This window comes from Lepidochelys olivacea (assembly GCF_965140295.1).
Source record: "Lepidochelys olivacea isolate rLepOli2 genome assembly, chromosome: 2".
Lineage (NCBI taxonomy): Eukaryota > Metazoa > Chordata > Testudines > Cheloniidae > Lepidochelys > Lepidochelys olivacea.
This window is the reverse complement of record NC_140412.1, coordinates 49,401,299-49,427,090: the sequence shown is the minus strand read 5'-3', so window position 1 is coordinate 49,427,090 and position 25,792 is coordinate 49,401,299. Positions and strand designations below refer to the sequence as shown.

The 25,792-nt window shown below is 42.6% G+C and overlaps 1 protein-coding gene across 2 annotated transcripts; it reads left to right on the top strand.

Annotated features, from left to right (window-relative positions):
- Nucleotides 1–24,665, top strand: ATP6V0D2 (ATPase H+ transporting V0 subunit d2). Of its 2 annotated transcripts, none has more exons than XM_084621239.1 (8): nucleotides 1–260; nucleotides 8,456–8,627; nucleotides 10,473–10,651; nucleotides 11,971–12,050; nucleotides 18,451–18,528; nucleotides 21,863–22,039; nucleotides 23,743–23,820; nucleotides 24,364–24,664. In XM_084621239.1, exons 1-8 carry the CDS (start codon nucleotides 131–133, stop codon nucleotides 24,523–24,525), a joined length of 1,056 nt encoding a protein of 351 aa, XP_084477365.1. In that variant the 5' UTR covers nucleotides 1–130; the 3' UTR covers nucleotides 24,526–24,664. The 2 variants fall into 2 exon arrangements, with proteins under 2 accessions (XP_084477365.1, XP_084477366.1); XM_084621240.1 differs by lacking the exon at nucleotides 1–260 and adding an exon at nucleotides 6,427–6,800 and having other exon boundaries at nucleotides 24,364–24,665.
- Nucleotides 24,666–25,792: the final 1,127 nt, after the last annotated feature.

The following is a 25,792-nucleotide window of genomic DNA, read 5'->3' as shown; positions in this document are numbered from 1 at the left end:
AAAACCCAACCACGAGCTGACTGGAAATTAGTGACTATTCGTCATCACCTTCAAAAGAGAAGCACAAGACTTAGTACTCAAGGCTGTCACTTCCACAGAACAGCACAGAGATTAAGCCCTTTTCATCACCATGCTGGGGTACTCAGAGTTTTACTTCAATGTGGACCATGGCTACCTGGAGGGGCTGGTCCGAGGTTTTAAAGCTGGGATCTTGACGAATGCAGACTACATCAACCTAGTGCAGTGTGAAACACTGGAAGGTGAGTCTGTTCGTTTACCTTATCGAGAGACAAATACTGTTGGCTAGATCACTGATGAAAGTTAAAAAAGAGAAAGGTGAGAAAAAGAAAGATGATAAGGGATAATGTAATTGAAAACAAGTAGTAATCCTGTTTTTCCCTTTTGGAAACATGCTAGAGAATATAGAATCATAGAATATCAGGGTTGGAAGGGACCTCAGGAGGTCATCTAGTCCAACCCCCTGCTCAAAGCAGGACCAATCCCCAGCAAAATCATCCCAGCCAGGGCTTTGTCAAGCCTGACCTTAAAAACTTCTAAGGAAGGAGATTCCACCACCTCCCTAGGTAACGCATTCCAGTGTTTCACCACCCTCCTAGTGAAAAAGTTTTTCCAAATATCCAACCTAAACCTCCCCCACTGCAACTTGAGACCATTACTCCTCATCCTATTTAATAGGAGTGAAGTCAATATGGTTCTATAGAAGTTACTCAATGAATCTATAGGCTGAGATTTTCAAAGGGATTGATACCCTACTTACAGTTTTTTCACCATACTACACAGAATTATATATCTGTATAGGATGGTTCACAAAAACCTGGAAAAAGCTTATCATTTGGTACTAAATCCATAGGATTTTCCCATAGGATTTAGGACTGTGTTACTGCATGGTTTTTAGATCATTAAGAGAGTTTCCATTTAAAGTGAGGGAAAAACTGGGTTTTAGGGAGATAAAGTTGTATTACTATTAAACGAAGAAAGGCTTTTGTGAAGGTGACTTTGTTGCAGAGGAGACGGGAACATGCAGTTGTTTCCAAAGCAGCTTTTCTGCGGGTCAGACTGGCCACAGACTAGATCATGCAGATTTGTGAGAATAGATAAGGAGATGATCCTTCTCCAGGCATTTCTGAAAAAACAACTTACAAGCAGAAACCTTCTTTTGCAAGTAAATGAACACAGACTTTCTTCTGTATCTGAGAGTAATAACAGCAATTATTTAACCAAAATCTTTTACACTTAGGAATTGTATTAGGTAAAATTATCAGCATAATGACTAGAAATGCAAGTTCATTGTGTCTGGAAAATTAGCAGCTTTGCTTCTGCAGTGATGGTAGCAGAATCGGTAGGAAGCTGAAACTTGCCCACAACACTCATCCCTCCCTCCTTACAAGGCTGGACTAGTGGATCTTACAATAGCTTGGAAGTGTGACCAGTTCCTGTAACCTTTCTGTACTAGTGAATATGGCCTAAGGAACTTATCAATTCTACAGATATATTCCAGCTACAGCAGGTAATTTCCATGAAACAAATATCTCCTGCTCAATGAATGTACAAGCTCTACTTCAAAATGCTGAGAGAAATAACTGACAGAGTGACTGAGTTATTAAACACAGTGATCTTTCTTCCTTTATGTCTTCTGTGCTCTCCAGGAGACAAACAGGTGATGTTCCCTGAGTCTCCTCAGAGTATAAATTAGCTCCATAGCTGTTTTCTCAAAGAGTGAAGAAATTCCTCACTTTGAGAAAAATCTTATTTTTCATACATTTAAAAAAATACCCCATCTTTTCAAAAAGTGATCATTCAAGAAAATACTTAATGGGGTTCTGGAAAAACAGAAACAACACTAAAGAAATTCTGGTTCATTTAAAAATTAAGATATTGTTAAAGAGAAAACAATTATTAAAAATGTATCTGCCTTTCAAAAGTACTGTATGTGTTCATGATGTTTTACAGACAGATAAGTGTAAGAAGCCAAGATCCTTCTCTAAATGAGCTTTGCAGTATAAATTAATTCTAATGAGGATTTTTTTTTTAAATCTTGCTTCCTAATCTTAACTTTACTTTAGAATCCACACACATTAGAGCCGTAGTCTGTAGCAATCCCCCTTCTGTCATGGGCTTTTGTATAATTGTATTCTCCCCATTTAACTCTTCAGTGTTTTCTTCCTTAGTAGCATTTGGCAGTTTAAAAAAATAATACTAGATTCCCTCATATACCCCAAATTTAACAGTGACAACCAAAACCAGAGTGTCAGAATTACACCCATTACTATTTACATTAGGTGTGGGCAATAATTTTCGCCACTCCACAAATTTTGGTAAATTGTCACAGGCCGCACATTTCTACTATATTAATGGAGGAGGTGTGGGGTCTGGGAGGAAGTTTGGTGCAGGAGAGGGCTCTGGGCTGGGGCAGGGGGTTGTGGTGTAGGGTCTGGGAGGTTGCAGGAGGGGGTTCTGACCTGGGGAAGGGGGTTGGGGTGCAGGAGGTGGTGCGAGGTGGAGGCTCTGGCCGGGAGGCACGTACCACAGGTGGCTCCTGGCCGGCAGTGCAGCAGGGCTCAGACAGACTGCTTACTTGCCTACTGTGTCCCCTCCTGGAAGCAGCTGCAGCTATCTGCTGCTGGCAGTCTCTGCGTGCCCCTTGTGGGGAGGGGGTAGCAGGTCTCTGTGCGCTGCCTGTGCCTGCGCCTGCAAGCACCACCCCCACAGTTCCCATTCGCTGGTTTCCAGCCAATGGGAGCTGTGAGGATGGTGCTGGGGGCGGGGGCAGTGCGCAGAGCTGTCTCCCCCTTCCCCCCAGCCAGGGGCACGCAGAGACATGCCAGTAGTAGCCAGTCACTTCCGGGAGTTGTGTGGGGCCACGGCAGGCACGCAGCCTGCCTGAGTGCCCCGCTGCACTGCGGAACTTTTAGTGGCCCAGAGATTGCGAGGGGGCAGCCAAAGAACCTGGCGGGCTGGACAGAAATGTTAGATGGGCTGGATCCGGCCCGTGAGCTGTATTTTGCCCACCCCTGATTTACATGCACTATATCCTAATAATAATAACTACAAGACTGTAGGTTAGAACTTTGCACTTCCTTGAAAATCTTAGGATGAGTCAAGAGTGGCAGTGAATACTCAGCCCAGAGGGAGAAGGGGCTAATATGGGGGGTCATGGGCTGCTCCAAGTGCAGGAGAGGCCTCCTGTCTAAGTTACTGCAATTTTTGAGGGGCTGCCACACAGCCAGGAATCTCTGCATCAGTGTACTGCTTCCCTGCCCACAACACAGTCCATACATCAGGACCTGTGATGGGGTTATTGAAAGGAAGCCTTATGGTTGTCTCCACAGTACGTGTGCTGAGGGAAATCCTCTTTCAGCCTCAGCTGGGGCTTTTAGGGTCCCCTTATGCCATTCTGGCCCTTTTACACAAAGTTAGGAGCTGGCACATTGGTGAGGGTCTCACCCTCAATATTTTACCCTCATAACACCAATGTGCAAAGAGGATAGTACTAATTTCTTATTTCTTAGGTAGGTAGCTAAGTCACAGAAGAATTAGAGGCCCAATTCTGCTACCATTAACATCAGTGAGAGTAGGCCCTCTAAGTAGGCCCTTACCTGTCCCAATATAGGCTGTGACCCTAGCAGTGGAAAGTCCAGCCAGAGCTAGATGATGTCCATAAGGCATGATGCAGGGACAAAGCACTGGGGGATATGGTAGAGAGATGAAGGGTGTTTCAGTGGTTAGATTGCTATCCTAGGACTCAGGAGACCTGGTTCAATTTCTTGCTCCACCACAGACTTCCTGTGTGACCTTGAGCATATCACTCAGTATGTACCTCAGTTCCCCATCTGTAAAATAGGGATAATAGCACTTTCCGATCTCACAAGGGAGTTGGGACAACAAACACATTCAAGAGTGTGAGGTGCTCAGATGCTACAGTAGTGGGGGCAATATAAAATACAGAAGATAAACAGATGGGCTGATTCAGTGCTTTTTGGGAGCAGTTCCCAGGGAATCCTCTTCGATGGAGTCCCAGCTGCAGCTGAAGGTAGACCTCCATAGGAAGGAAATGCTACTGCCTTTGCTGTCCCTAGCTATCTTAGAGTTTTATACTGCTCACCATCACCATAGCATATGAGTGCCTTCAGCATAAAAATCAATAGCAATAGCAAAGTCCCTTGTGGACTTTGTGGAGTCTGACACTTCTTTCTTTACGGGGTTAAACTCTGCTTGAGGCACAGGTTTTTGGGGGGAGGTGGGAGGTTGCAAGAGGTATGAAAATAAAAACAGGTGTTTGAACTGTGAGCATCACTTATGGTGGAAACTTATTGGCAGCTAAAGGCATGGCATCTCCCTCTCTCTCTCTCCCCCAACGGTCTCATGTAGATACTGAAAGGAATAAATGATGTGGGTTCCCATGAGATCCTGCAGGTAAGGGGTTTTAGAAGAAGGAGCAGTTACTCATCATCACTCTGAGTTCTGCTGGAGTGGAATGATTGGCGTCTCTGTAGTGATGGGCCATTTACTCCTGTTATATCATGTAGGTGTATTAGTAATACTTTGGGTCCACTGTGTCAAAGCTGAAGGGATGTCCAGCAGTATGGGCACTGAGATCTTAACTTGTGTCCATGGCCATGAGGAGACAGTTTTTTAATGTTGTGAGAGCAGTCTCCTTGCTCTCCCCAGTCTAAACATTGATTGTGAGGCAACAAAGATGTTGGCTGATGTCACATGTTGTTGGAGCTTGGTGGTTACTACTTGCTCAATTATTTTGACCAGGAACTGGAAGTTGGAGACTGGACAATAGTGGAGAGCTCCTCAGGGTCAAGCGTTGGCTTCTTGAGGACTGGATGAACGATGTAATTTTTTCAAGTAATTTGGTTAATGTGCTTCTCTGAAGGAGTCACTATTTCCATTAGTAGTGGGCATAGCTACTGTTCTCTGGCTTTTACCAGCAAGAGGAGCAGGGATCTATTTAATAGGTTTGTTACTTTAATAATTTTTCAGAGTTTCTTCATCTTTGGCATGTGTGATGAGGCCAAACTCAGTCAGCAGTGATGGGGCAGATAATACAAGCTGGTCACAGGTGGAATTTTCTTTCCCAGTTAGCTCAATACATATTCTACAACTACAACCATTACTTGACAGGGACCACATCCTGAAAAAAGTTTTTCTGCCCTTCAAACAACTCCCTTGCCTCTCCAAGCTAATCATCAGAAGCAAGCTCCCCGTAGACCAGAACACACTACCTCAAAAGCAGCACCAAACCCTGCCAGAACAACAGATGCAAAACCTGCAAACATATCTTCACTGCAACACCCTCCCACCACAACACACCTTTGACAATCCATGAGTCCTAACCATCCTTGTCACAACCTGTGATGTACCTTATCCAATGCACTAAATGCTCCAATAGCAATGATGTGAGAGAAACCAGACAATCACTACACTCTTTAATGAACTCTTACAGGAAAATGATAGAAGGCAAAGACTATGTCTACACTAGTACTTTTGTCAGTAAAACTTGTTGGTCGGGGTGTGGTTAAAAAAACCCAGACAGACGTAAGTTTCACTGACAGCAATGCCCGTGTGGACAGTGCTATGTCAGCAGGAGACACTCTCCCACCAGCATAACTACCGCCACTCATTGGGGTAGTTTAATTATGCTGACAGGAGAGCTCTCTGCTGTTGACATAGAGCGGCTACATGGGAGACCTTACAGTGGTGCAGCTGCAGCAGTACAGCTGTGCTGCTATTAGGTCTCTAGTGTAGTCATAGCCAAAAACACACTATCGCCTGTAGGCGAACACTTGTAGCAAAAGTGATCACTCTATATCTGACCTATCAGTCCTGCTCCTCAAAGGAAACCTTCACAACACTTTCAAAAGACAAGCCTGAGAGCTTACATTCATAACTTTGCTAGACACCGAAAATCATGGACTAATTAGAAACACTGGATTTATGGTTTATTGCAGCAATCTGTAACCCACTAACAACTCCCCCAGCAGCTTCTCCCCTCCCCTTTCCTCCCTATGACTGATGGGGTGTTAAGAGGCCACTTCACCTTGAAATATGTGATAATTACTTACGCTAAACATTCTGTTCAAACCTTGTATTTAGCACTGACACTTCTTAGTTTCCCAGACCTGAAGAGCTCTGTGTAAGCTCAAAAGCTTGTCTCTCTCACCAACATAAGTTGGTCCAATAAAAAATATTACTTCACTCACCTTGTCTCTTTAATATCCTGGGACTAACATGGCTACAACACTGCATACAATACATATTTTGATGATCTTATCAGGGGAGCATGTTAACAGCTCTTTGCAGAGCTTGATACTTGAGACTGGTGTCTGGATTATGCAGTATGGATTGACTAGCCACCTCACTCCAGAGAGGAAGGCCCCTTAAGAGTGGCTGGTTTCAGAGTAGCAGCCGTGTTAGTCTGTATTCGCAAAAAGAAAAGGAGTACTAGTGGCACCTTAGAGACTAACCAATTTATTTGAGCGTAAGCTTTCGTGAGCTACAGCTCATGTCATCAGATGCATTCAGTGGAATACAATGTAGAGTAGCTGTATCCCAAGATGCTAGGAGTGCATTTGTGAGGAGTAAATCAAGGCAAATGAGTCAGTGGCACAGTTGGAAATAGATCACAGGAAGCTTGACTCCTATTCCTCTCTGATGACGCAGTAATGTACTCTAACCTCTACATATTAGTTTGATATATTTAAAAAAAAAAAAAAGCTAAATTATCACTTTTCATCTTCATAGAAAATGTACGTATGTGATACAAAATATGGGTGAGTATAAAAAGATTTTTAATATATTTAGACTTGTTTTTAAGCATAATTATATTTATGTTGGATTGTTTTATCGTGCTTATATTTTTCCTTGATCTAGCGAGATTAAGCTGAGTATTTTTTCAGTTAGAAAAGAAACCTGTACTGCACCACTCTGGATACTTCCAGTTATCTGACTCCATTGTCTATGTGCTTGAAAGGACATAACCTTTACAAATGTTTTGTCAACAGAATCTTGTGTTTAATATTGTAAAGACTTGTTTAACATGATTTCCTTCATAAGGAATTAGTTAATACTGGCAGCATTCAGTCTGGTGCAGGAAGACCTAGAGAAACACTAGCAGATGCACAGGTACTAACTGGAGTGAGTTAGTTTGACAAAAGGAGTGTGTTGAATGCAATCACTATAATGGGCCCAGTCGGGTGGTTACTCTGTGTATGTTATTGAGCGCAACAGAACATTTGTACAGTATTCAGAAAGGCTTTGTTATCAAGGCACTATAGCAAGTCTACTACTTTTTGCTAACTGCCACTTTGGAATTCATTTGTAAATGTAATAATTGTGAATCACAAAAAAGATATTATCCCAAACCCTATCACTTACAATAGTGCCACTAGAGCATATGAAGCTATTATTTTAGAATATGTCAGTGGCTTTTTTTTTTAAAAGGGAATGAATGCTGAACAGGTCTGAATACTAAAAATAAATCCAAATCCCTTGTTCTACCATCAGTATTGGAAAATGGTCATAAAGCCAGGGGACAATAGTTAAGGGAACTCATATTGGGAATCCTTTGGTGGCATAGGGTTTCTGTAGTGACTTCCGCAGACCCTCCCAGTGCAGGAAGCATGGACAGGATTTTCCTATGTCTATGACCCAGCTTCTAGAATAGCCCTTTGGAGTTGCTAACAGCAGAAGTTAGAAAAGTCCAAATGTCAGGGCCCAAATGTCAGAAGAGCATCAGAGTGACTTTTCTTGAGCTGTGCTGTACAGAACTTGGCTGGAGCCTGTTTCTGGGCTAAGCAGTACCATTACAAGTATACATCTGAGTGCTGATATATCTTCATATATATAAGACCATAGTCCTCCTGGAGATATAAATAATCAATCTGAACAATGGAAGAATTCTCTAATAAAGTTATAGGGCCAGATTCACTCCTGATTTATCCCAGCTTCTACCCACATAAATCAGGAGCTCTGGGGACAGATAGTCAACTGGAGGCAGGTTACGGTGGTGCAACCGCACGCTTAGGATGTGGGTAGTGAATAAAGCTGACTGGAGAAGAGGTGAGATAGAGCAGGTGGGAGAATGTGCTGTTTCACCCCATCACCACTGCAGTGTCACTGGTGGGACTCTATGGAGATTACGGCAGCCCTGCTCTAAGACAACCTCTGAGGAGCTACGTACAATTTGCATCTCCTATAATATGTAAAAAAGCCTGGTTAGGAAAGGAAGGTGCAAATCTGTGCTAGCCCTGCACTTGCTCTAAATGAAGATAATGACAAAATTCCCTTTGACTTCACTGGAAGATGATCAAGTCTTAATATGGAAATATAGGGTAAAAACACCGAAATATGTAAAGTTATTCCAGTTGGATCTATTTCTAGTGTTGTGACAGTTTATCCTCATGGTCTCTTCTGAATCTATTTGTAGACTTGAAGTTACATCTACAGACCACAGACTATGGCAACTTCTTGGCCAATGAAACTGGCCCTCTCACCATTTCCACCATTGATGACAAACTGAAAGACAAATTACTCACAGAATTTCAATACTTTAGAAACCATGCCTTTGAGCCACTTGCCATGTTTCTGAACTTTATCACGTAAGTTAAGTTACCTCTTTATTTCAATTGCCACATTATTCAAAGTAAGTCAGGGTAAATTTCTTGTTCTCGCAATTTACACACAGCTGGCCAATAAGTGAAATTTATTTAATACTGTACCATTTTTAAAAAGTGTAACTCAGTGTTTAGAAATCTAAATAAAAGTCTGTTCTTATTTGTTACATCATGAACTAACAGTTTCAAAGTTGTATTACTTGTTTGGCGTGGAGGAGGTGAGATGGGGAGGAGAAATTTACATTTTTCAAAAGATAATTGTTTTTAAATTAGGGTTTGGATTTTTGGGGCAAGATGAAGAAACTAATGATATAGAAGATAGGAGTTCTAATGCAGAGTACATACTCTATATTTCCATCCAGATAGCAAACTCTGCATCTTGTTTCAAGGTGGCAATCTAAATATGAATTTCTGTGGTCTTTAGTGAGATGTTTAGATCCTAGTAGCTTTATTTTTGAAAGATCTATGTGCTATTTGATCTGGTCTTGACTTTAACAACATATTACTGAGAGAACATAGACCTGATTTATGTTGGTTTGGATGCTTTAGCAAAATCACCTCTTCTCTGTAGTAAACACTTCAGTACACATTCTTATCTTATCTTTTAATACATGGTGACTGTGACAAACTTGCAAGACTTTACTTCCCAGCTTAGTTTGGGGTAGTAATATTTTTTCCTGACACAAAAGTAAAGTATCATTAATTTTTTCCTCAGTATCATCATAAAGATTGCTGAGTTAATTTTGTGCATGGACTAATAAACATGGTGATTCTGAAAGACCGCACTAGGACAGTTATGCACTAGAACCATGCAAAATTCACAATTCTTATTTTACAGAATTTCATTCAAAAATTATTGCTGTTTTCATTTCACAGTTTTGCATGCACACATTCCCCTCCCCCATCAGCATACACTGTGGTGTTTTGCAGTAGGGATAGTACTTTCGTAGTACATCACATACCTTTCACTTCACTAAGCTACATGTCCAAAATCCTTTAATCTCCTTTCAAAATTTGCATAGGAAATTCAGAATCAGCGAAACAAAACTGAAGAGTAATATCCATTCTTTAAATGTCACAGGTAAAACACTATGGAAATCTATTCTGTCCACATGTGTTACAGCCCCAAAGTTCCTCAGGGTCATAGCAACATGATGTCCATGAATGATAGGTTTTGCATTTCAATTTCAGAGTTACTGAAAAGGTCCAGATCATTCACTCTCATAGTAAACCCACAGAAGACTGCTAAGAGGGAAGAAATCTCTGTGAGGATCCCTATAGCCATGGGGCTGGTCTCAAGGATGCTGAGGGATCTGCAGGAGGCCAGGATCTTCCCCTGAGCTCTGTAGTTATAGTGTCCACCAGTCATGATAGCTCACTTAAAAGAATAACTCCATCAGCAGAAGTGGTTCTAGAGGAACTTTGAATACAGGCACGTTAGATACTTGCAGTTATCCTTATGTTCCCCATGGGAAACAGCAGTATCCCCAAATAGCAACAGCTTCTAGTTCATCAGATGTACTTTTGATGCAATATATTAGTAGATCTTAAATCAGAATCACATCCTGAGGCTGCAATGCTGCATAAGAAGACTTACCATACATTCATGCTTACTCCTTTCTTTAGAACAAGTCCAAAAGCACTTATATGTCAAAGCAACACCAGCATTCAAAATTAAGGTTATCTAGCAGCCATTTTTCTGTCTGTGAGATGTTGATATTTGAATAGATGAAAACAGAGCAAGTCCTTTGGTGGTTTATGGTCTGTAGGGGTTTTTTTTATATTTAAGAAATAAATAATGTTGTTTTGTAACCTTTTTTTCAAACTCAGGTACAGCTATATGATTGACAACGTGATTCTGTTGATAACTGGTACACTGCATCAGCGACCCATAGCTGAACTTGTTCCCAAGTGCCACCCTTTGGGCAGTTTTGAGCAAATGGAAGCAGTCAGCATTGCCCCAAACCCTGCAGAGCTATTCAATGCAATTTTGGTTGACACACCATTAGGTATGAAAATGTAATGATCTGTCTGCAGATGCTCCTCTTCACATATTCCTGATAATTTCATTTCAGAACACACCAGCAGTTGTTTCACCAGATATTATATGATTTGATAATTTAACCTATGAGTAATTGGCAAGTGAATTGCAGGACAAGATGCATTTTTTAAAGTGGTATTTTGTGCATTTCACAAAACAATTTTAAAATAAGTCAGTTGATTAACAATTTTTATTTAACCCGAATAGAAGTCACATATAGAAAATATGCTACTCTAGATCAAATTTTTATAGCTTACTTTCAGAAATATCAAGGGACTCTGATAATGTTTGAATTCTTATTTCAGAAGTGTACTGTAAACATATGCCAACAGCTGTTTCCATAAATGAATCATTTAGGACAACTCCTGCCCATGTCTCTTTAGGCGCCAAGGTCCCTGGTAATGGCACCAGTTATTATTATTAAATATTTATTTTATGGCAGTGCCCAAAAGCCCCAGCTGCGTGTGGGCACCCATTGTGCTTGGCACAGTGCAAACACAGAAAGAGCCGATCCCTGCATTGAATGGTTTACAATCAAAAGATAAAACAGACCAAGGAATGAGGTTGTGGATATAATATACAAGCAAAAGAATATGGTGAACAATTGGCATAGCTTTGTTAGTTACACTTACAGTAATTTTAAGTTATTCAACTGCGCAAAGTGGGATAGGATTTTGTGTGCACCCTATGTGCTATGTTGAGCCCCACTCTGTAGGCATTCCCTGCGTAAAGGAGCTAGAGCAGGGATAGACTGGGGAAAGATTGGGGCTGGAGGATCCTTTGTTATATGGAGCCTCTGGTCCTTCCCCATATACAAAAACACACACGGAAGAGGTATGGCTAGGGAAGGGAGGCTACACCACCAATTGGGCTGGAGTACCCTCTGCAGAGCAGCTCCATGACCTGGGAAGGAAGATTCTTCTCTTCATTCCACTCTGGAAATCTCCCCAAAGCCCAGCCCAACTACTTGTGCTAAGTGCTAGGGAGTAGGTTAGGGCCTTAAAATAATTACTCTGTTAGGCATCCCCATCTGATGCTCTCTGGAGATTTGGGCACTGACAGCTAGATTGATTTCCCTTGTAGCAAAATCCCAGCATATAGAGAAAAATTAAGAGGATTTCACATATTTACCTTTCTGTTTCTCCTCCCACTTCCCCCTCAAATTACCTTTTATTGAAACCACAACTCCTTGATCGCTACCACAGAGTTTGTAGATTGCTACTGGTCAGGGATACTCACATATCTCCATATGAATTTATTCTGTAATTTAACAATTTCTGCTTTCAGCTCCTTTCTTTCAAGACTGCTTGTCTGAAAATGACTTGGATGAAATGAACATTGAAATAATGCGAAACAAACTGTACAAGGTAAATGCTTCTTAGAATACTATACTGTAAACTTCCTATAAAAGTGAAAAAAAATCACAAGAAAATGATAGAACATCTGGAATTTGAGAACTATCATCATGTTCTATTTTTTAAAATGAAAATGCTGTGGGTGTAAACTAGTGTCTTAATCCATTTGCTTACGATTAACTAAAAGTCATTTTAAGTTGTCAACCAAACATCACAGCATTGTTGGATCTTAAGACATCCATAATAGGTTTTCTAGACTCCCACAATTTTTGGCATGACTAACCTTTCTCTTATTTACAAAAGGTAAATAACTTGAAGATTTCTAATTACTTCGATTCTACCACTTTAAATTCCATTTAGTAGAGTTCATTATTGACATTGTCTATGATCAGTAGAGTTGATTGAATTTTTTCAAATTTTGAAGTTTTAGTGTACATTTTTGAATGTTGACAAAAGGGAAAAATTGATGAAGTGTGTTAATTTTTTCAACCAGCTCTACATTTAAACTAAGTGTTTTGCTTAATTTTAATCCTGCTTTTTCTAGTCTGTAGCATTGCTACAGCAGCTTGTGAGAACAATTTCTTCTTTGTAGTATCTCATTCTGCACTTATTGGATGTTTACTGTAGCATGCAGTGATACTGTAGCATAGTGATTTACATCTTCTCAGTGCTTTACGAATATTAATTAGTACATAGGACCATATCATATCATAGGCTATTTCCAGACTATACATATTTCATTCCCATAAATTTTCGTCCTAATCCATTCTCTTCAAACCTTTTAGTATCCTATTTGTTCAGCTATTTTCTTTCTTCCTTTCACAGCTGATGCCCCAAATTGTATGCAATATTCCTGTAATAGTGCAAAAGGGAAAAACTATTCATTTGGTCTTACAAGTATTATTTATACCTCCCAAGTCTGCATTTGCTTTTTAAATATTCAGTGCATTATTACCATTCATATTTACATTTTCATCAACAATTACACCCAGGGTTTTTATTCTCCCACATTACTACTGTCCAGCCACTCATTTCTTATAACATATAGCTTTAATTTTTATATCCTATGTGCAATGCTTGTTAAATTATCCTTGTTAAATCTCTTTATATCCCTCTCTTCTCACTCCTCCAAATTATTGGGGGATCATTCAATATCTTCTAAATTATTAAGAATTTCCGCTTTCCCTGCCTTCAGATTAATGTCAGCTCTGAATTTTATCAATGAATTGTTTAGCCCTTCCTCCAGATGGTATTGTCCTGGGTCCATCATGGAACCCCACAGACAGATTCTCAATAGGTTGCCTCCATTTATGGTTAGCTGTTTATTATGTGGAGCTAGAGACTGCTTCCTTTAATAAGATTCTGTGATGTTGTAGCAAATGTCTTTCCACAACTTAAAAGTAACAATGCCCTCAGAGGGGATCATAGGAAAAACAGCATGTAACTCAGAAAAATATTTACTAACACAAAGTTTACTTCTCGGGCACACAGGGGTTTCACTAAACAGATCATGTGCTGAGAAAGTTCCAAGGCAATTGGAGTGAGACTCCTCACCAGGTCACAGTGGCAGTGGATGTGCTGTACAGCCCCAAGCTGCAGTAGCTTTGTTGGCTGATGTGACCTAACTCAGGGTTTTGAGAGGCATGGGGCAGAGATTAGCTCATGTATCCGCCTAGTTACAGACTCACAGCTGTAGCACCTGTCCCCAAACCCCTCCTCTGCATTGGACTGCTGAGTTTCCCTCAGCCATTTGCTTCCTGTGCAGTGGCAGTTCATTGGATCTGGAGTCCAGAGGCCTTCAGCACCCTCTTTGGAGAGCAGGGAGAGTGCAGTATTTGTCCATTACATCCTTTAGACGTTACTAAGGGTATGTCTACACTATGAAATTAGGTCGAATTTATAGAAGTCGGTTTTTTTTAAATCGGTTTTATATATTCGAGTGTGTGTGTCCCCACAGAAAATGCTCTAAGTGCATTAAGTGCATTAACTCGGCGGAGCGCTTCCACAGTACCGAGGCAAGCGTCGACTTCTGGAGCGTTGCACTGTGGGTAGCTATCCCACAGTTCCCGCAGTCTCTGCTGCCCATTGGAATTCTGGGTTGATATCCCAATGCCTGATGGGGCTAAAACATTGTCGCGGGTGGTTCTGGGTACATATCGTCAGGACCCCGTTCCCACCCTCCCTCCCCCCGTGAAAGCAAGGGCAGACAATCATTTCGCGCCTTTTTTGTCTGCTGCCAGCCAAAGATGTAAAGGCTCGATGGAGTGGGTCAGAACAAGACATAGACCAGATTTGTTTTGGACTCATTTTCCTCCTCCCCTGTCTAGATCACACTGCAGTCAGTCACAGAGAAGGCGCAGCGAGGTTAATCTAGCCATGTATCAATCAGAGGCCAGGCTAACCTCCTTGTTCCAATAACAACGATAACTTTGGTGCACCATTTCTTATTGGAACCCTCCGTGCAGTCCTGCCTGAAATACTCCTTGATGTACAGGCACACCCTTTGTTGATTTTAGCTCCCTGAAGCCAACCCTGTAAGCCGTGTCGTCAGTCGCCCCTCTCTCCGTCAGAGCAACGGCAGACAATCGTTCCGCGCCTTCTTTCTGTGCGGACGCCATACCAAGGCAAGCATGGAGGCCGCTGAGCTCATTTTGGCAATTAGGAGCACATCAACCACCACACGCATTATCCAGCAGTATATGCAGCACCAGAACATGGCAAAGCGATACCGGGCGAGGAGGCGACGTCAGCGCGGTCCCGTGAGTGATCAGGACATGGACACAGATTTCTCTGAAAGCATGGGCCCTGCCAATGCATGCATCATGGTGCTAATGGGGCAGGTTCATGCTGTGGAACGCCGATTCTGGGCTCGGGAAACAAGCACAGACTGGTGGGACCGCATAGTGTTGCAGGTCTGGGACGATTCCCAGTGGCTGCGAAACTTTTGCATGCGTAAGGGCACTTTCATGGAACTTTGTGACTTGCTTTCCCCTGCCCTGAAGCGCATGAATACCAGGATGAGAGCAGCCCTCACAGTTGAGAAGCGAGTGGCGATAGCCCTGTGGAAGCTTGCAATGCCAGACAGCTACCGGTCAGTTGGGAATCAATTTGGAGTGGGCAAATCTACTGTGGGGGCTGCTGTGATGCAAGTAGCTCACGCAATCAAAGATCTGCTGATATCAAGGGTAGTGACCCTGGGAAATGTGCAGGTCATAGTGGATGGCTTTGCTGCAATGGGATTCCCTAACTGTGGTGGGGCTATAGACGGAACCCATATCCCTATCTTGGCACCAGAGCACCAAGCCGGCGAGTACATAAACCGCAAGGGGTACTTTTCGATAGTGCTGCAAGCTCTGGTGGATCACAAGGGACGTTTCACCAACATCAACGTGGGATGGCCGGGAAAGGTGCATGACGCTCGCATCTTCAGGAACTCTGGTCTGTTTCAAAAGCTGCAGGAAGGGACTTTCTTCCCAGACCAGAAAATAACTGTTGGGGATGTTGAAATGCCTATATGTATCCTTGGGGACCCAGCCTACCCCTTAATGCCATGGCTCATGAAGCCGTACACAGGCAGCCTGGACAGTAGTCAGGAGCTGTTCAACTACAGGCTGAGCAAGTGCAGAATGGTGGTAGAATGTGCATTTGGACGTTTAAAGGCGCGCTGGCGCAGTTTACTGACTCGCTTAGACCTCAGAGAAACCAATATTCCCACTGTTATTACTGCTTGCTGTGTGCTCCACAATATCTGTGAGAGTAAGGGGGAGACGTTTATGGCGGCGTGGGAGATTGAGGCAAATCGCCTGGCTGCTGGTTACGCGCAGCCAGACACCAGGGCGGTTAGAAGAGCTCAGGAGGGCGCGGTACGCATCAGAGAAGCTTTGAAAACCAGTTTCATGACTGGCCAGGCTACAGTGTGAAAGTTCTGTTTGTTTCTCCTTGATGAAACCCCCCGCCCCTTGGTTCACTCTACTTCCCTGTAAGCTAACCACCCTCCCCTCCTCCCTTTAATCACCGCTTGCAGAGGCAATAAAGTCATTGCTGCTTCACAGTCATGCATTCGTTATTCATTCATCACACAAATAGGGGGATGACTACCAAGGTATCCCAGGAGGGGTGGTGGAGGAGGGAAGGAAAATGCCACACAGCACTTTAAGCACAGCACTTTAAAAGTTTACAACTTTAAAATTTATTGAATGACAGCCTTCTTTTTTTTGGGCAATCCTCTGTTGTGGAGTCGCTGGTTGGCCGGAGGCCCCCCCACCGCGTTCTTGGGCGTCTGGGTGTGGAGGCTATGGAACTTGGGGAGGAGGGCGGTTGGTTACAGAGGGGCAGCAGTGGCAGTCTGTGCTCCAGCTGCCTTTGCTGCAGCTCAACCATACACTGGAGCATTCTGGTTTGGTCCTGCAGCAGCCTCAGCATTGAATCCTGCCTTCTCTCATCACGCTGCCGCCACATTTGAGCTTCAGCCCTGTCTTCTGCCCGCCACTTACTCTCTTCAGCCCTCCACCTCTCCTCCCGGTCATTTTGTGCTTTCCTGCACTCTGACATTATTTGCCTCCACGCATTCGTCTGTGCTCTGTCAGTGTGGGAGGACAGCATTAGCTCGGAGAACATTTCATCTCGAGTGTGTTTTTTTTTCTTTCTAAGCTTCACTAGCCTCTGGGAAGGAGAAGATCCTGTGATCATTGAAACACATGCAGCTGGTGGAGAAAAAAAAAGGGACAGCGGTATTTAAAAAGACACATTTTATAAAACAGTGGCTACACTCTTTCAGGGTAAACCTTGCTGTTAACATTACATACATAGCACATGTGCTTTCGTTACAAGGTCGCATTTTGCCTCCTCCCACCGCGTGACTACCCCCTCAACCCTCCCCCCTCCCCGTGGCTAACAGCGGGGAACATTTCTGTTCAGCCACAGGCAAACAGCACAGCAGGAATGTGTCCCTGAAGAAAAGCACCCTATTTCAACCAGGTGACCATGAATTATATCTCACTCTCCTGAGGATAACACAGAGAGAGAAAGAACGGATTTTGGTTGAATGCCAGCAAACATACACTGCAATGCTTTGTTCTACAGTGATTCCCGAGTATGTGTTACTGGCCTGGAGTGATAAAAGTGTCCTACCATGAAGGACGAAATAAGGCTGCCCTCCCCAGAAACCTTTTGCAAAGGCTTTAGGACTACATCTAGGAGAACCGCAAATGCCAGGGCAAAGTAATCCTTTCACATGCTTGCTTTTAAACCATGTATAGCATTTTAAAAGGTACACTCACCAGAGGTCCCTTCTCCGCCTGCTGGGTCCAGGAGGCAGCCTTGGGTGGGTTCGGGGGGTAGTGGCTCCAGGTCTAGGGTGAGAAACAGTTCCTGGCTGTCGGGAAAACCGGTTTCTCCGCTTGCTTGCTGTGAGCTATCTACAACCTCCTCCTCCTCCTCCTCTTCTTCGTCCCCAAAACCTGCTTTCGTATTGCCTCCATCTCCATTGAAGGAGTCAAACAACACGGCTGGGGTAGCGGTGGCTGAACCCCCTAAAATGGCATGCAGCTCATCATAGAAGCGGCATGTTTGGGGCTCTGACCCAGAGCGGCTGTTCGCCTCTCTGGTTTTCTGGTAGGCTTGCCTCAGCTCCTTCAGGTTCACGCGGCACTGCTTCGGGTCCCTGTTATGGCCTCTGTCCTTCATGCCCTGGGAGATTTTCACAAAGGTTTTGGCATTTCGAAAACTGGAACGGAGTTCTGATAGCACGGATTCCTCTCCCCAAACAGTGATCAGATCCCGTACCTCCCGTTCGGTCCATGCTGGAGCTCTTTTGCGATTCTGGGACTCCATCATGGTCACCTGTGCTGATGAGTTCTGCATGGTCACCTGCAGCTTGCCACGCTGGCCAAACAGGAAATGAGATTCAAAAGTTCGCGGTTCTTTTCCTGTCTACCTGGCCAGTGCATCTGAGTTGAGAGTGCTGTCCAGAGCGGTCAGAATGGAGCACTCTGGGATAGCTCCCGGAGGCCAATAACATCGAATTGTGTCCACAGTACCCCAAATTCGAGCTGGGAACGTCGATTTAAGCACTAATCCACTTGTCAGGGGTGGAGTAAGGAAATCGATTTTAAGAGCCCTTTAAGTCGAAATAAAGGGCTTCACTGTGTGGACGGGTGCAGGTTTAAATCGATTTAACGCTGCTAAATTCGACCTAAAGTCCTAGTGTAGACCAGGGCTAACATTTTAAGAGGAAGACATTTTAATTTTTCAGGCTCAATCTAGTAAAGCATTTAAACGCATGCTTACCTTTAAGTATGTAAGTATCCCATCAATTTCAACTGGAATACCCACATGCTTATGTGCTTTGATGGACTGGGGCCTTAATGAAGTTCTATATAAAATGTGTCTTTTTCTCCCTCTTTTCTCCTAGTCTTATCTCGAGGCTTTTTATAAGTTCTGTGAAAAACAAGGAGGCACCACAGCAGAAATAATGTGCCCTGTTCTTGAGGTAAGAAGAGTGCAGACCTTACGCATCTAAGTATTCCATGAGGCTTTTCTAGCTCAATTATTTAAAGTGCTTTTCCTGCTCCTTCCTTCTTTTCCCGATTTGTGAAACTACTTTGCCTGACATTCAACTTTTCTCTGAGTGACAACTGGTTTACTAGGATCTGATGAAAACACTTGTTTCAGGTCCAAATTCAACAATTACTTACAAAAGTAGCCATTCCATTTCAAGAGAGGAGTCAGCCTCAGTTAGTATTTTTCTATAACTGCCACAGTAGAAGAGTTACCAACCTGTGCAGTAGTATCGGAGATCTCTTACATTTGTTAATACACTTGGTATAAGGAAGGAAAAAAGCTGATTTAGATTTTTCTAACACCTTTCCCCCTGACATTAGGTCTTGATATTGAAGGTCTCAAATCACTGATTTTTAAAGGGTATTAACTGGCAGAAATACAGTGTCGTAGAGCTTTGATTTTCAAAAGTGCTTATTGTTGGTCTAATTCTGGTCCCCTTGAAGTTAATTCTCCAAGTCAGAACTGAGTGACTTTTGAAATTTCCATCCTGCAGGAAATCCAGACATTTCAACACATTTGTTTTCACCCCAAATTGGCACACAGTAGAAATTTTGAATTTTTCTGTGGAACAGAAATTCCAGAATAACTGATTCAGAAATGTTGAAATGTTTTGTTTTGACAGTTTTCAAATGAAACAGTTTGACATTCACAAAACTGAAATGTTTCATTTGTTGTAATGAAGCAAAGTGCTTTGTTTAAAATAATTTTCAACTGCATTTCCCATTATACTACATTACAACTCCCATAAGGCATCTCAGAAGCTTGATGCCCCCATTTTCATCTATGGTAGGCCAGGCAGGGAGACTGCCCTACATCTCCCATGATGTGCCATACAGAGCTTGGTTAGAGTGAAATCTGTGTTGCATTGTGGGAGATGGAGTACTTGTGGCACCTTAGAGACTAACCAATTTATTTGAGCATAAGCTTTCGTGAGCTACAGCATTATGCATCTGATGAAGTGAGCTGTAGTTCACGAAAGCTTATGCTCAAATAAATTGGTTAGTCTCTAAGGTGCCACAAGACTTCCTTTTCTTTTTGCGAATACAGACTAACACGGCTGCTACTCTGAAACCTGTCATTATGGGAGATGTAGTCCTCCAGGGAGCTCAGACTATTGGAGAGAATGGAGGCCTATGAGTTGATATGGAAATGCAATTTAATGTTTTATTGAACTGATTCAGAATGAAACAACAGAATAAAAAACAAAATATTCCTATTTGGGTTGGTCTGATCCGAAATAAAATATTTCATTTCCACTTTCTGCACAAACTGAGATTTTCTTGTGGAAAGTTTCCATTTTGCAGAAATAGCATTTTCCATGAGAAAATAATTCAGATACAAAATTCTCGACCGGCTCTAGTTGAAGTCAATGGGAGTTTTACCAGTGACTTCAGTGGGAACAAGAGTATGCCCATGCTAAGCATTTTTGCATATAGATCAGCCGGCTATCAGTGTAGAGTTCTTTATAGAAGCATTAGCCCCCATAACATTAAACTAATCTAAGGATATGTGTTGAAACGTCTGTCTTTTTATAAAGACATCTAATAAAGAAGTTTAATTATACGGATGAAGAAGAAGTTGCCATTTATACCGTACTTTCATACATATGCTCAGGTCTCACCCTGCAAACCTTACTCAAACGTGCAGCCATCCTGCAGTCAATGGAACTATAACCATAAGAAAGGGTTGCATGATCATTCCCCAAACTAAAGAAGTTACCATATTTAAATATAATTTAAATGTACATTGTCCTCAAAATACTATAGATATAATGGCTAAACGTCACCCTATATAGACATTATAGGTCAAATCCTCCTGCTTTCTCTACTTATGAAAGTAGACCTACTGGAGTTGATGTGCCTACTCACATTAGTAAGGCAAGTAGGATTTGGCTCTATTACTTATTAACCAGAAATCTTTTCATGCACACTTATTTTCTAATCATTTCCCCATTGTTTATTCTCTTTCCCTATGCTGAAGTCATGCCAGTGCAATCAGGTCACTGTTAGAACTTGTTCTAGTCCATGCTCAGAATCTAAGAATGTAAATCTGTTCTTAAATTTGCAAAACAATGTTGCAACTGCTAAAATGTAAACAAATTATATTGCTCAATAGAAAACTGTAATTCTCTGCTCACCAAAGCATTCTGAAAGTTCACACACTCGGAAGCACTTCACACTGCTTAAATTCTGCTCATGCTGGCTGTATTTTGATCTGGATAATTCTCAAGCAAGCCCAGTAATTAGCTGAGCCATAACTTTTTTTAAAAAGGTACTGTGCTTTAAAAAAAGAAGAAAGGAAAAAAAGCTATTTTGGTCCCAAGTCATTAAAAGAATTGGTAAACTTAAAGATCATTTAAACTTTCACTTATCTTTAAAATATGAATTAAATCCCTCAGGGTGATAAGTGAAATTTTCTCTTGTGCAGAGGAACAAAACAAGGCCTATATGTTGGCATGAATTTTACAGTTTTCCCTGCAGCAGTAGATAGAACTGACATCTAAAGCTGTCAGAAGAAACATAGCCCTCTGCTTTAGGTGTTAGTAATCATTTAGTGCAGAGAAAACACAGAAACCTGGAGGCTAGAACCTGTCAGGCAAAATGTTTCAGTTCACCTCTCCTACGTCCTTATCTGTTGTTTTAAGTCCTCTGCACATGTAGCAATTATTTTTAAACTTTTCCATTTCACCTTTAATCTCAATAGCAGCTCTCCAGAGACCTGAAGTTACTGAAATAAATGCGGTCTACTTTTGATCTCTCTCTCTCTCTCTTTTTTTTTTTTTTGTTTTGTTTAAATGTGTTGAGCAATGTTACTTAAATCTACAAGGGGGAAAGGGAAAAGATTTCCTAGTAGTCTGCAGAATTAAATGTTTTGAGAAGCAAGTAGGGAAATGAGGGGGTGGGCAGTGGATGGGATGAGACGTCAGTGCAAGAGTCATAGAATGAAAGCTTAACTTTCTTAATTTCTCGTTAGAGAGACAAGGGGGAGCGAGGTAATATCTTTTATTGGATGAATTTCTGTTGGGGAGAGAGACAAGCTTTTGAGATGACATAGAGCAGTCATCCAATACGTAGTATCAAAAATCATAGGGCCTACTTCTTGCAAACACTTTCTACCAAGTGTAGCACTTACTGATTTGAGTAGTCCTGTTAGACTTTAATGGGACTACTCATGGCATTAAACACTAGCACTCATTATTATGCTGTTTTTTAGAATCAAGACATCTAATTAAGTCTGTTACCTGTTTTGTTTTATGAATTAAGTTTGAAGCAGACCGACGTGCCTTTATCATCACCATTAATTCATTTGGCACGGAGCTGAGTAAAGACGACAGAGAGAAACTATATCCAACTTGTGGAAAACTTTATCCAGAAGGCTTACATCTCCTGGCCAACGCAGAGGACTATGAGCAAGTGAAGTGTGTGGCAGATTACTATGCAGTATGTAAGATGTTTCAAATGTCTTTCAATATTCCAGGATGTTGGCTTCCAAGAAAAGCCCTGCACTACAAGATGAAAACATTTTTTAAAAAGTCAAGTATCCAACCCAAGTATCAAATTCAAAGGATCCAAAATGACGGTATATTGAATCAAAGGCTTTCAGTACAGGAAATTGAGAACATTGAAGTTATTGCATTAGTGTAGTACAAATGCCCATCACAGAGACATGAAAGTAGGGCCAAATCATACCTTCCTACAAGCAAAACTGTTCCCATACCACAAAGGTCCCAAGAAACTCAGGTTCATTTTTTGGCAGTGAAGACAAGTCTGACATTTCTTGGCAGATTATGGTTCCCCCTTGTCCCAAGGTAGTTCTGGTCCCCATGTATCCACCCCCATCCTGTAGGGACCCTGGGACCCAGGCCTCCCTCAGCCGGAGAGTTTCCCCTCTCTTTTACCTGCACAGTGCATGAGCCAGTACCGCCAGCAGTCAAGTTCTCAGTAGATTCTTCTGCACTCTGTACAGAAACAAGCTCCCCATGTGCCGGGCTGCCACATCATTTAGCCCAGTCGCCCCTCTGTTTGAACAGAGCAGTGGTGGGGACAAATTTCACTGGTGTTGTGACCACTCAGCTGGAGTGATGCTCCAGACTGCTCCGGCAGCAGCTGTACTGATTTAGCACAGGATCACTGCTTAAAAGTGATTGGGATATCCCTCTCCAGTTCCACAGCCCATGGTACTTTGAGTAAGTGCAAAAACCTTGGTGTGTGGGGCTGCCTCCGCATCTAGAGCCCTCACCTAACTGGCACCGCTGCTTCTCAGTTGTTACCTCAGGGAAGAGGGGTTTAGGCAGCCATGAAAATGCAGGCTGTATTCTTCCAAACCTACAGATCATAGGGATTTACAGAAAAGGGGTCCAAGCCCCCATAGGACCTCCCTGTCCACTGGCAGCATGGCTCCTACACAAGTTGCACTGCCACTGGAGAGGCATGTCACACATGCACACACAAACGTTCTCTGTGAGGAGGGTGAAGCAACAGAGACTAAGCGAATGCTACTTGCAGCAGTCTTGATCGGTGTCTACACTGTGCTATGTCAGCAGAAGACGCTCTCCTGTCGATGTAATGCATCTTCACCAGATGCGCTACATTGGTGCCCTCCTTTCACAAAAAAAAAAAAAAACATGCGGGGAGACAGGGTTCTATCAGATCTTTGTAGTGAATTTTGTGGTTCAGCCTCCCTTCTACAACACAAGTTGCATCACAAATTAATACATACAGATTGCACCCATATTTTGCATCTGCTAAACGAACTGTGAATGCAAGCATGATTTTTGTGCTTCTAGCTACTTGACCTGCATTCACAAGATGGAGGCTGCCTTTCTGAAAATGTGTTTCTAAGTCACTGAAGAAGTCCTGAAGTAAATGGGGTAGTTGTACTCATGCAATAGCAAACCCCTTACAGTTCTCTTATTTAAATTGTGAAGTTCAGAGGGAAAAGGGGAGGACAAGCAAGGGCAAATGCCACTATTTTTCTCCTTCAGTGCATATTTGCATGGTCCATGCATTCTAGACAATCAAGTACAGTCTGCATGGGTTCCTATTTACAGAAAGATTACTTAATGTAGAGAAGGTTTGTTTGATTTTGATAAATAGGATGAATTAACATATTATTTCTCATTGGTGATGGTTTGTGCTTCTAGGAATACAAGGCTATGTTTGAAGGGGTAGGAAGTGGTACGGGAGAAAAGACACTGGAAGATGCATTTTTTGAACATGAGGTAAGACGTTCCACCTCTAAATGTATTACTATCAAAACAATTTTACTCATCTGTGACAGGGAGTGGTGGTCGTCATTCAGTAGATAGTGCTATTTCTTCTGAGTCTATACTGACCCAATAACCCAACATTGTGTTAGGACACACTGCACTGTTATAATTGGTATATTTGGAGGAGACAAAACAGAAGGCTTCACTTTCTAAGTAAAACAAATGCCAGGGCACCCTTTGAAAGTGTGTGATTGCAGGTTTAAAGCCTCATGGTATGGCCAAATTCCATCTCAAGCAATTATAAACCAGTTACTGAAATTTCCTCTGCAATATCCATAGGAGACAGCATTTATTTCCTGCCCTAAATTCTTGGATGATGTTTCTGTGATCTGTTAAAGAGTTGCCGCAATTAAACCAGACATTGCTGCATTTTGATCATGCTTTTAGTGGGCAGATCCCTCGTTATAGTTAGTTAAATTTGTAAAGTGCTTAAGAATCCTATTCTTCTTTAATGCATCATTTTAAAGATAGTTCTGATTTAATGTTTTTCCTTAGGTAAAAATGAATGTGCTTGCCTTCAATAACCAGTTCCATTTTGGAGTGTTCTACGCTTATGTCAAGCTGAAGGAACAAGAAAGCAGAAATATTGTCTGGATTGCTGAGTGCATTTCCCAGAGACATAGAACAAAAATTAACAACTACATTCCTATTTTCTAATTCAGTTAATTTATAGTTCTAGAGTGCACAAACAGAAACAATTTGTGAATACTGAAGAAGAACATTTTTAAAATGTTTTTCACAGATTTTACAAAATGTATTAATGGTCACCTTTATACATAGCACAATGGAAACAAAACAAAAACTAAGATCATAGATACAAGTATTTTCCCCTTTATCAGATAATAATTGACTGAATCTTATTTTTAGCTGTTTTTCCCCCCTCAAATGCTCATTTTAATTTAGTTGGTCAATAAAAATTGCCTACAGGTTCCTGTTTGTTTCTTCTTTGCCTCCCATGCCAATATAAGTGTCACGTCTGTGTTTTGCACTAGTGGTTTTTGGAAGTCTCATCAGAAGATTTAATTTGAGAAACTAACTAGCAGTTTTCTCAAAGGACATGGTTTGATACATGCCAGTAGAACCACCATTTCAGTCCTAGAAGATCATAGTTAAGTGAAAGTTAAGGATCTCTTAACGCTGCTGTTACAAGGGACAAGAAGGACTAACTGGGGGAATAGCGAGACAGACAAAACCTGTGACGGTCCCCTTGCAGCTCTTCCACCACTTTCTTCCTTCTAGCTAGGGTTGCCAACTTTCTAATGGCACAAAACTGAACAACTTCACCCTGTCTCTTCTCTGAGGCCCCACCCCCACTCACTCCAGCCCCCCTCTCTCCATCACTTGCTCTCCCCCACCCTCACTCACTTTCATTGGGCTGCGGCAGGGGGCTGAAATGCAGGAGGGGGTGAGGGCTCCAGAGTGGGACCAAACATGAGGGGTTCAGGGTGTGCGAGTGGGCTTTGGGCTGGGGTAGCAGTGCGGGCTCCAGATGGGGGTGTGGGCTCTGGGGTGGGGCTGGGAATGAGCAGTTTGGGGTGCAGGAGGGGCCTCAGGGCTGTGGCAGGGGTTTGGGTGTGGGAGGGGGTGCAGGCTCTGGGAGGGGGCTTAGGGCTGGGGTAGAGGATTGGGGTGCAGGAGGGAGTGTGGGCTCTGGGAGGGAGTTTGGGTGAGGGTGGGGGTTCCGACCTGGGGCAGAAGGTTGGGGTGCAGGGTCTGGGAGGCAGTTTGGGTGCGCAAGGGGGTTCCGACCTAGGGCAGAGGATTCAGGATGTGGACTCTGGCTGCGCGGTGCTTGCCTCAGGCAGCTCCTGATCAGCAGTGCAGTGGGGCTAGGGTCTGCCCTAGCTTCGCGCTGCTCCTGGAAGTGGCCAGCATGTTTGGCCCCTAGGCGGAGGCATGGCCAAGTGGCTCTGTGCAGGGTGCA